Genomic DNA, 11,455 nt, shown 5'->3' with positions numbered 1-11,455 from the left:
GGGAGACACACATGTAACATATTCCTCCCGTCCTTTCCCCAGCTCTTCCTGCAGCCCAGTTGTACCGACTATTTCAGAGTAAAATGCCAGGTTAGCATCTGCAGCTCGGAGGTGTGAGCCACAGCAGCCAGAAGACACCCAACGGATGGGTCTTCCTGGTCTGCCAGCTGCAAGGTTTTTGTGAAATGAGAGGTTTGTCCAGTGTTTTTCCCACAGTGCTTGAAGGAGGTCCATGCTCAATCCCTCCTTTCTGAGTGTGTGATGACGTCTGTGCCTCCTTGCTGCCTTGCAAGGTCTTCCAGCTCAGTCATGGCTTTGGCCAGGTGCTTCTTGCGGCGGAACGCAGCTGCAATCTCCTCAAAGGATTTTCCTTTTGTCTCCGGTACTTTGAAGTAGGCAAACAGAAAGAAGACCAGAAGCAGAGCGGCGAAGATCACAAACACGTATGGTCCGCACAGATCCTGCAGTGGGAGAAGGGAGAACAGGAGATACCATCAGCACCGCAGGGATGGCTTCTTCTTCCCACCCTGGGTGGGTGGGGTGCCCTGAAGGGCTTGGAGATGGAGATCTGGGAGGCACATCCATGTCCCCCTGGGCTGCTTCAGGAGCCCAGCAGTGGGGTTGTGCCAGTCATTTATTTGTCTGGTTTTAGAGGGATTTCTTACCGCTATGTACTGGAAACACATTCCCACGATGAAGTTGCAGGCCCAGTTGCAGAAGCCGGCGATGGCGATGGCGGCGGGGCGCGGGCCTTGGCTGAACAGCTCAGCGACGATAAACCAGGGGATGGGCCCAGGCCCCACTTCAAAGAAGATGACGAAGAGGAAGATGGCGACCATGCTGACATAGCTCATCCAGGAAAACTGGCTCTGCAAGAGGGTGTGCTTGGTGTTACAGTCCCAACATGACTCTCATTAATTATCACTAATTATCTTCATTAAGCTTCTTTTTCAGAAATTTCTTTCTGTTCAGACAAGTGGGGACTGGACATGCATCGTTAAAGCTCAAAGCTCTTGTGCTGGGTGCTGGCTGGGCGTGTGGTGCCAGCGTTGTCCCTTGCTGAGAGATGTTTAAGCTCACAGCTTTAAGCTCAGCTGTACCTTCAAGCCCTCTCCTTGCCTGTAGCATGACTAGGAAGAGGCAAAATGGTCTTGTCTTTAATAACCAGGGTGTTCAGTAAAGGAGGCCACCCCTTGTGTGGTTTTACATCTGCATGGGAGCTTGTACCAGTGGTTTGGACTGTCTTTGGTGAGGGCTGGCTTCATCTTCTGCTTGTTCTGCCCCATGTCTCACAGCCTGACCCCTCTCCTGGGTGTTGGGAGGAATAATTTGTCCCTTTTTCTGTGACAAGATGCTAGTCTAGCATCCCTGCACCAAGCCAGGGAGATGCAGGTTGAGGGTTTAGGGCACAGAGTGCTTGCACGTGGAGATATGCCCTGGGTTTTCTTAGCAGGCATGGGATTATGCCGTGGGAATAGCGTTGTCAGGGGGCTCAGGGAGGGGACAGGGGACACACATCCTTTCTAGCAGCATTGGGGTATCTCAGGGGCCAAAAAGTGCAGCATCCTCAGGCACTGCTGTAACCAGAGATGGCTCCAGCTTTGGAGTAAGACTCCAGCTTTCTAAGGACAAATGTTTCCTGAACTTCTTTGAGATGAAAATGCAAAACATTCACTTTAAACAGTGATTTGTCTTCTCTTGTTTGCAAACCATGGAGAAAAATGGAGAGAAATCCTTACCAGAAGCACAAGTCCAACTGTCATAGCCACAGCACTTATTAACATGCCCATCAAACCAGCCAGGAACAGGGACCGCCTGCCTGCCTTCTCCACCAGAAAGACCTGTAGGAACACATGCAGCAGCTCAGTCTCCAGCGCCGCTGCTCTCAGGAGGTTCGATCAGGTCCATTAGCAATGAGCTGCCTCTTACCACTACCACGCTCCTGCCCTTTTAGCTCTCGTGGTAGAGATTTATGTGCTGGTTCTGAGTGTCAGAAGCTCTGCCAGTGGCTGTTAGGGAGCCAGACTGAGCAGTTGCCCTGCCAAGGGCAAGGCAAACCCATGTATACTCAGAGCTCATGCATTTCCAAGCTCTCAGGACTTCCCACTGCTCCTACAGATGTATTGCTGACTATGGACATTTTCCTCTCCTTTTTTTTTCCTTTCCCCCCAGGAAGAATAAATTACTAGGGCTGCAATAGCGTGGAAGTGGCCTTCAAAATGCAGCACGATTCAAGTCACGTCATGGGCCGTTGCACCTTGCCTGTCCTAGGGCAGGGGTAGTTGTGTAGCAGCTGGAGTCAGGATTTTTCCTTCAATAGCTCCCAGATTCCTTTTCCTTCCCTGGTAGCCCCAAGCCTTAGCTTACTCCTTCTCAGGTGTTCTTGGTGGACTCCAGTCATCTCACCCAACTTTCAACATCTGAGTCTGTACTAGTCACTTCACCCAAAGGGGAGATGGAGATAACTCCAGAGGACAGAGCATCTGGCCTGCCCAAAGATACCATGCACTACCTTCTGAGGCTGCCTGCTCCTTCCTCTCTGCTTGAAAGGACACCTTTGGCCATCAGCTCCACCTTTTCTGCCATTACAGCAAACGATTTATGCTTCCAGGAGACCATCTTGTTTGCTGGAGGCAGTTCATCCTGCTAACTCGTGAAGTGGCAGAGGGTGAGTGAGCCTCTGTGTTCCCTTCTCCCCTTGCCAAGGTCCACCCGACTGTCAGTGCTTCTGCCTTTTGATCGGGGTCTGTCATTTATTGACAGGTGCAGGTAATTTTTAAGCATTTGTAGCCAAAAGAAGCAAAGAGCAAATGTCCCAGCGTGCAAATACCACAGCTCTGGGGCAGAGACTGAACTGCAAGAGACCCTCCAAGCTGGAGAAAGATCTCTGCCAGCCACACATCTCCCTGCCTCATTTCACAACAAACATCACAGTTTCTCCTCTGTATGGGATCTGTGATGGGCTTCCTCTAAAGCAGGTTCACCCCAAGCCCTCCTGTCTCATCAGGGCTGGACTGAGATCTCTTAGACCTGTGTATTTCTACTTTGCTAGCCCTGCTTCATGGTGGGTAAAAGTTCTTTGCTCCCTAAATCTCTCTAGAGATGTGAGAGAAATGGGCTTGGCATTTCCTGATCTTCATATATTAATGGCCACATTAAAAAAAATAATTGTCTGCTGATCAGGACTGCGTTAATACTCTCAGGAGAGAGACAAATGGAGGGATGGACTGTGAAAATGGAAACATCCTTTTATTGCTGCAGAGCACCGTGGAGATACTCTGAGGATAGGTGCTAGGTTACTTCTATTACGGTGGAATAACCTTTGTAGATCACTCGTGCAGGTGCTATGGACGTACAGAAAACAATTTGAAAGCTAACAGGTAAGGAAGAGGGAGGTGGTGAGCTGCTGGCTTCCCCATTGCAACCCCAAACCCTGCCTGCTCCCACAGGGAACAGGACCTGCAGAATTTCAAAGACAACTTTTATTCTGGGGGAAATGCTGAGCTACCAGAGCTTCCCTGAACACGGTGATGCAGTTTTCACTGACGGGGCATTTAGCAGCCTTGTTTGACAGCAACATGTTGTATTTCAAGGCTTGATTTTTCAAATAACTTGCCCAGGGAATGATTTTTCTCATGAATCAGGTGTGCAGGGTCAGCCCCAGCTCCAGTATAAAATCATGTTTCAAAACCAGTTTGTAACTCACTTTTTTTTTCTGTGGTCCAGGGGGGCAGAAATATTTACTTACGGAGATAACTGTGAAGACTGTGTTCACCACTCCAACGCCAATGGTTGCGTAAACTGGTTGGTCAACTCCAGCTCTCTCAAAAATGTTTGTAGAGTAGTAAAAGATCTATCAAAATACATTAGGATGAAGGATTAGGCAACAGGGCTGGTAGAACTTTTTGTTCTCTTGAGGAAAGACTTGCTCTTGCTTGGCAGAGATGTGAAGTAATTTAATTATGATTAGTTTTTCAACTTTTTAATGGCTTGTTATAATAATTAAAGCTGAAACTTTCAAAGGAGCCTGAGGGAGTTAAAAATCCAATTTAAATTCTCCTCCTGAGCTACTGCATTAGCACATTTAAAACTGTTTTCTTCCATGTAGTCTCATGTTTAATTTTGAGAGCCAGATCACCAGCAACGAGTGCTGGAGACAAATACCTGAGTATGGCTGAGTTTTAAATGAATTTTAAAATATTCTTGCTATGTTGGAGCAACACAAATTTCTCCCTTTTCTCAAAGAATAAGGTGATTCCTATGACATGGAAGTTAAGGGCAGGAGGTAAATGAGGGGCTGACCCCATGGCTGGTCACAGCATTGAGCTGGGACAGCCAGGCTCCGTGGGACTCTCGGCCCCGGCTCAGCCCCACGACACTGGGCATCCCTGCATCCTGCTCCACCTTGCGATGCAGAAATGCTCTTAGAGTTGTGAAAGCTGGTGGGACAGAGGCCTCAACCTTTGTAAAGTTGCCACTAGACTTTCAAAAATTTGAGTCTTAAGCCAATTTGGAAAGGAGGCTCCATGCTTCTAGATATCAAATGGTCATTTCTGGTCCTCCATGAGGTGCTGCAAAAATTGTTTAGCTAAAAATAGCTGAAAGATGGTGATTATGTGGTTCCTGGGGTGAGCAGGTAGTCATTAAAGAGAGCAAACTGCTGATGAATGTGGGTGTGAGGAGGGTCATGGGAGAGCTCAGCGTGGACTTCTGTTCCAGTATCTGACACTGGCCCAGGTTGTCCAGAGAAGCTGTGGCTGCTCCTCCCTGGAAGTGTTTAAGGCCAGATTGGATGAGGCTTTGAGCAACCTGGTCTAGTGGAAGGTGTCCCTGCTGCTGGCAGGGGGGGTGGGACTGGATGAGCTTTAAGGTCCCTTCCAACCCAAACCATCCCATGATTCTATGACTTGCCGTGCTGGATGGTTTCACGCTGAGCTCCCTCGCACCCTTTGCCCCTCCTGCCTTCCCGCAGCCCAGCTCGGTGGTGAGGTCCACCTTCAACACTGATGGTGGTGGCTGAGGAGCTTCCTGCCATCATGGGAAAGCCTTCTTTTCACCCCTACATGGTTTGGACAGAGCCAGCATTGCCTTTTCTTGCTCAGCCTGGATTTCCTTAAAAGCAAACTTTTTTTTTGGGGGGACTCACCGCATTGATTCCTGAGAACTGCTGAGATATCTGCACCATCAGTGCCACGATGACAGCCTGCTTATACTTTGAAGAGGTGAAAAGCTGCCTTATAGACACCTTTTTTTCACTAGCAGCTTCTTGCTTTTCCTTTTCCATCTCGGCAATCTCTTTCATCATGTCACAGTTTCCTCTGAGCCTTTTCAAACCTTAAGAGAAAAAAAAACCCAACAAAGATCGACATTTTCTTTTCAGTGGTAGATAAAGAGCAGAGTAAGGACAAGAATGTCTCTAACCAAAACTCAGGGTAAGCCAGCCACATGGACAGTAGTGTCCTCTTGCTCTGAAGACTCCTATGGCACATCAAGCCCCACAAGTGTATCTGCTTGGTGAGGGAGAGCTGCACATTAGTTCTGCAAAAGCTCTTGAGACCACGCTCGAGCCTCATCCCTTAGCAATGCGTATTAATCCCATGCAAACATATCTCAACAGTTTCTGGTCCAGAGCTAACATTCTTCAGCAGCTCATAGCTTCTCACCTCAGTTTCAGCTCTGTCCTACCACTTAGTGCTCTTACTCCTTGTAGAGATGGCTGGAGCCAACTAAGGAGGCCCACACCAGAAGATGTAGAAGCGGTTGCAATAAGCACTGTGGACTTGCTGTGTAGTTGCAAATAGCACCAAGGATGGAGAGATCAGCTGTCCCCCAGAAGATGTCATTTTTACACCTGGTTGAAATCCCTTCCAACAGAATGGGGTGTTTGAAGGTGGCATCTGCTAGATGTGATCTCTCTGATGGAAAGGAGTTAGCGGCTGAAGGAACTGGGGTTGTTTAGTCTGGAGAAGAGGAGGCTGAGAGGAAATCTTATCACTCTACAACTATCTGAAAGGAGGGTGTAGTGGGGTGGGGGTTGGTCTCTTCTCCCAGGCAACCAGTGAAAGGACAAGAGAAAATGGCCTCAAGTTATGCCAGGGGTGGTTCAGGTTGGATATTAAATTTCTTCTCCAAAAGAGTGGTCAGACACTGGAACAGGCTGCCCAGGGAAGTGGTGGAGTCTCCATCCCTGGAGGTGTTCAAGAAACGTGTAGGTGTAGCACTCGGGGACATGGTTTAGTGGGCACGGTGGTGATGAGTTGATGGTTGGATTGGATGGTCTTAGAGGTCTTTTCCAACCTTAATGATTCTGTGATTCTGAACATGCACAGGCTCAGACTGCCCGCAGTGCCTTAGTCAGTGGCTGTGTGCAAGTGTCCAGAATCCCACCTGCAAACGTGCTGTGTGGGATGGAGCAACTACAGTTACGTGTGTAAGACCTCAGCCAGGCTTTTCCTCCTGTCTTTAATACCATGTATTTTATAAAAACAACTCCAGACAAGCCCAGAATGTGGCTTGTCTGGAGGACCAGACCAAAGGACAAGACCAAAACCAGGACAGGGTCTTACTTTTCTTAGCTTCTTCCACCTTCCCCAGTTTGATGTAAAGGTATCGCGGGCTCTCAGGACACAGTAAGAGCAGGAAGAACTGCAGGAGGGCAGCCACACCAGACAGGCCGAGGAGCAGGGGCCACATCTCATCGTTGCCCAGGAGAAAATCTAGTCCGAGGACCTGGAATAATGGAGACGTGTGAATGGGTTATTTTGCACCCCAGGAAAAGAACATGATTGACCACTATGGCATTTCAAAGTGACTACCTGGAAGAAAAACCAGAAGCAAGTACCAATTCTCAGTCCTAACAACTTGATTTCTTTAGTTGTGATGCATTTACAAGGAGAGAATGAGCAGATGGTGTAAAATATAATGGGTGAGACTTCGGCTTATGGGTGCTGTGGAACAAACTTCTGCAAGCCTGTTCCCCACTTTGTGGTGACTCGGTCCTTCTTGGGACCTGCCACCAGCAGGAGACCTGTGCCTGGCCAGAACCACTGCATAAACAGCTCAGCAAATACAGGCAAGGCTGATGAAATGTTTTCTCCTCAGACTTTGCTATCCTGGGTTTTTAGGGTATCAGTTTTTATGGGCATATGTGTCCCAAGCAACTCCACAAAGGTGCAGAGCTTGGATGGAGGTTCACGCAGCGTGGGATGCCCCAGCTGCCCCACCACTAACCAGCACAGGCTGAGCACAGCGTGAGGCTCAGCAAACAGGGTCACTTCAGCTTTGCTTCAGTATGTGATGATGGCATTGGAAAAGGTGCTCCAGAGGGGTGGTGAGGACTTGCAACCTTTTTCCTTCCTCAATCTGCAAAGCATTTTTTTATTCCTATATCCAGTGAAGCTGACAGGACCTACCTTGTGAGGGTTTTTTGCCCCATGGTCTGTCCATAATCTTTGGCTAAATCAGATTAGATGAACTTTGTGGTTATGTGAAGTTTTTCTGGATGTGTTGCTTCTTGGTAAATTTACGTGCCAGCTTGTCATGTAGCTGGGACTCCTGCCATGGTGGGAAATGCTTGTGGAGATGTTGGACCCCCTGCTTCTTGATGAAGCCATTTTTGAGTACCTGAATATCAGGGATCTGATGTTCAGGGTCCAGCCTGACTCTGATGAGATGCATGCAGAAACTTCACAGTGGAGGGGAGAAATTGTCTGCAGAAGTATTTTTTATTTCATGAGAAGTCATCTTTGATAAGGACACCTCTGACTCAAGGTAGGAGTTTAACCCCATTAGAGCAGATGGCTTCCTAATCTCCTTCAGTTTTGGGGTGGAATGATGAATGATACCCCAGCATATCACTGGGATATCCCTAATCTCTGAAATAACCTCTCTGGACTCGTGCACTTTCCTTCTTACCTGGCTGATAAGGATTCCTGTGACGATAGCGAGCTGGTGCAATGTCCCCAGCGCTCCTCGAAGGGCCGTGGGTGAGACCTCGCTGACGTACATGGGCACGAGTCCGGAGGAGAGCCCTGCACCGAGCACACATGGGTGTCACCTCTTCTAGACCAAAGCTCAGCAACCAGCAGAAACCAAATGGGAAAGGAGAATGGAGCCTGTGTGCTGCATCCCACATCCCACCAAGTCCCTCGTGCCTGGCTGGGAACCACCCACACCCTGCAAAGTTCTTTGGATATCACCAGATTCAGAGCCCTGAGCTGGGGAACCTTTACACTTCAACACTTACATGTGAGCACGGAGCAGAGATCACCTGCAGGGAGAAGTTATCACAGAGCAAAGAGCTTTCTTAAAACTTGCCTTGAACCTTCAGAGCGGAGTATTGTATTTGCATACCAGTAAGAGTGATAATGAGCTGTTCTTTCTAAGCTAATTCTAATGGAATTCCATATTATTTCCCCACTATCTTATCCTCTCTCCGTACTATCTGCTAGATTGTACCCTTGTCTAGGGAACCTGTCCAACAGCACAGCTAATAACGTCCTGTTACAACAGCCCCCAGCAAGATTGAGCCTGGAGATACTGAGGAGGGACTCGCTCCTTTCTAGGGTATGTAAAATAAACCAATTTCATGATAGAACCAACCCAAATATTTCTGGGAAAGGATTGAGAAGGATGGACAGATGGGAAAGAGGGAAACTCCCACCCATGAAACACCTTCTGAACAACAACAACAACAACAAAAGAGATTTAAAAATAGAAGAAACTCTTTAACTGCAGCCCTGGAGTGATGCAGGACCCAGCAGCCAGCCAAGGGACTGGTGACCCTGCCTGACTTACCACAGTACAGCCCCGTGACTGCTCTCCCGGCGATGATGAGCATGTGAGATGGCCCGAATTTGGCCAGTCCCATGAGGAGGTTCCCAATGATGGAGAGGACGTTGACCACCAGCATGGCTTTCACCCTGCAAGGCAGCAGCAGCAGCACAGCTTGTTCTGTCACCTCTCTCAGCCAAAGAAACCACCGCGACATACAATCAGAGTAATTAAGGGACTTAATCAGCACTACAGGGGAAAAAATAATGATTGTAGGCACTGAAAAATACTGGGTAAGGGTGCAATCAGAGGAGCTAAAAGAACATTAGAAATCCTGTGCAAACCCTGTTCAGATGCCATCCTCTCCACTTTTGCCATGGAAAGAAATGGGAGAATTCAGAAGTTAGTCAAGACAGCTGCTCAGCTGCTTGCCTGAAATGCTAAAAATTGCAATAATTGTCTAATTTATAATTGAAGATTTCAATAAGCCAGACCTCTGTGATGGCTGGAACAGTATTTTTGAGTTTTGAGGGTCTTTTTTTCATTAAACTGGGGAAAATAACACAAACTGTATTTCTATGGGGAGGAAACAGTTCTTGGGGGGGAAAAAATAAATCAAACAAAAAGGCTTGGGGTGTGCGAGTCACAGCACACAAGGTCCTCTCACCTCCCCAGCCGGTCACCGATCCACCCCACGGTGAAGGAGGAGACCATGCCACCAACGGCGAACACAGAGACGGAGAGCGACCAGTACATGGTGAGGATGTGCGGGGAGGTGGCGAGGTCCTCACTGGGACTGACCGGGGGCATCAGCGTGCCCTCAGTGCTGCCCCAGGGCTCCATGCTGGGGACAGGGACGGTGCCATCCTCCTCGGAAGTGTTGGTGGCATGTCTGTCCAGGGGGATGATGCCCAGCACGCGCCCGTAGTGGGCTTCTATCACCTGTGATGGGCAAAGAAGAAAAAAGCCGTTGGCTCAAATCTTTAACGACCCCCACCCCCTGTCTTGGGGGCTTTTTGAGGGACCATGGGACAGGTACAGAGCATGTTCCCCCTTGTCCAGTGCCACCTCTCCCGGGGACGGGGTGAGCGCGGTGTCCGTGTTCGGCACCCACAGAGAGGTGCCATCCCTAGGGCTGGGCACAGGGACTGTGTTGCAGTGGGGACAGCACTGTGATGAGTGGAGCCCTGCTCCTTTTACTGGGATGGGGGGCAATGGGGGGGTCCTCACTGTTGTCTCACCCCACTGCCTTATCGTGGGGACTTTGTACTGTGGGAGATAGCACCTGGGGAAGGGACAGAGCCCTCCTGAGAGCTTCAGCAAGGGACAAACCAGCTCTGAAGCCCTTGTCCCTTGGCCATGCTTGGCTTGGGGGGGCTTGGCTTACCTTCTGGGGGGCGTTAATGACACCCAGGCTGTAGCCGTACTGGAAGAAGCCCAACACCGCAGTGAAGACAGAAAGGACCAGCGTTCCTGTGAGATGCTGGGGAAGGAAGCAGAGAACAGCCTCACCCTCCTGTCCTAACCCTGCCCAAACTCGGGGGGCTGCGCCCCATCCCTCTCCCAAAGGACCCTGCTCTCAGCACCCAGGATGCCGTTGCAGCAGCACGGACACTTTGACGGGCTCCAAAGGAGAAGGGAAAGCCCCTGGGGAGGGCAGGATCAGGCCCCCAGGGCAGAAGGGCATTGCCCCACAAAGAGCAATCTGTGGTGGGGTGAGCAGGAGCTCTGCCTGGTCCAGTCTGGCAGCGACGTGCCCTGTCCCATCCCCAGCACACGGGCAGCACCACCACTGAGGCAGACAGCTAGGGAAAAAATGTGGGTTTTTAGCTGTTTCAAGTATTATTTCCTTCCATTCCAGTTAAAATTATCTGCTGAGCTGATGGAACTCTTCAAAATAAAAAATAATCCCTTGTCCCCTTTGCCCCCACGCTCACTATGCAGATATCAAAGAGCAATTAATTAGGGGAAGGGACTTTTTTTGTTGTTGTTTTTGGTCTTGGCAAGCAATAAATACCATTGCTCAGTACTGGGCTCCTGCAGAAATTCTAGTACAACAATACCACCGAGCCATAGTTACCTTCTCTGCTTGCATTTTGCTTTTCTTGTCCATCCCGCAGCTCCTCCGCTGTCCTCCCAGGAGTGGTCCTTGTCCTGGGCTGCGGAGCGAGGTGGGAGCTTGGGCAGGGAAGGAGGGAGAGCAGGGCTGGGATGGAGGCAAAGAGGGATCAGCAAAACTGGCCGGTGCTCTGAGAGATGAGACTATATCAGCTCTGGAGTTAATGAGAAACCCAAGCCTTCCATGTGTTATTTGGCCACCGCTCGGCTCAGAGCAGCCACTACCAATCCCCGTAGTTGGGGGGACAAACGAAATGACGGGAGACCCACAAAGATATCGAATGGACCTGGGAAATTCAAATGAGCCAGCTGAAAGGCTGATTTGGGGCTGTCCCTTAGCTGAACTGTCTGTGATGTGACACACCAGGGACTCAGGACCACGCCACTGCCTGTTTTGAGATGTTCAACACCTTTCTTGCCTTCTGTCCTACGTTACAAAGCTCTTGTTGAATTAGCAAGAAGAAACATTTCCAACATGTGTAGCAAAGAAGCAAGAAAATGATTGTTTTATTTAGATAGCACTTGGCACCTGCTTTAAAATATATTTATATTTTTATCTGTGTTT

At 49.3% G+C, this 11,455-nt stretch overlaps 1 protein-coding gene across 1 annotated transcript; it reads right to left on the bottom strand.

Moving 5' to 3' along the window:
- Positions 1–236: 236 nt before the first annotated feature.
- On the bottom strand, positions 237–10,893 carry LOC104521347 (solute carrier family 2, facilitated glucose transporter member 2). The gene is made up of 11 exons (XM_010163313.1): positions 10,853–10,893; positions 10,160–10,255; positions 9,440–9,714; positions 8,797–8,921; positions 7,915–8,030; positions 6,567–6,729; positions 5,147–5,334; positions 3,749–3,853; positions 1,740–1,841; positions 666–869; positions 237–461 (listed from the first exon to the last, which is right to left on the bottom strand). The coding sequence occupies exons 1-11, from the start codon at positions 10,883–10,885 to the stop codon at positions 237–239; spliced, it is 1,632 nt and encodes a 543-aa protein (XP_010161615.1). The 5' UTR covers positions 10,886–10,893.
- Positions 10,894–11,455: the final 562 nt, after the last annotated feature.

Source organism: Antrostomus carolinensis, unplaced genomic scaffold (assembly GCF_000700745.2).
Source record: "Antrostomus carolinensis isolate BGI_N321 unplaced genomic scaffold, ASM70074v2 scaffold38072, whole genome shotgun sequence".
Taxonomy (NCBI): Eukaryota; Metazoa; Chordata; class Aves; order Caprimulgiformes; family Caprimulgidae; genus Antrostomus; species Antrostomus carolinensis.
The sequence above is the reverse complement of the archived record's forward strand: the minus strand, read 5'-3'. Positions and strand labels throughout refer to the sequence as shown.

What these genes read in the sequence shown, in the direction of transcription:
- LOC104521347 (XM_010163313.1), bottom strand. Translation starts at nt 10,885, where the DNA reads ATGGACAAGAAAAGCAAAATGCAAGCAGAGAAG. An exon ending in ATCGGTGACCGGCTGGGGAG is followed by an intron (nt 8,922 to 9,439) that starts GTGAGAGGACCT and finishes GCTGCCTTGCAG; the next exon opens with GGTGAAAGCCATGCTGGTGG. An exon ending in CAGGAATCCTTATCAGCCAG is followed by an intron (nt 6,730 to 7,914) that starts GTAAGAAGGAAA and finishes CCATTATTCCAG; the next exon opens with GTCCTCGGACTAGATTTTCT.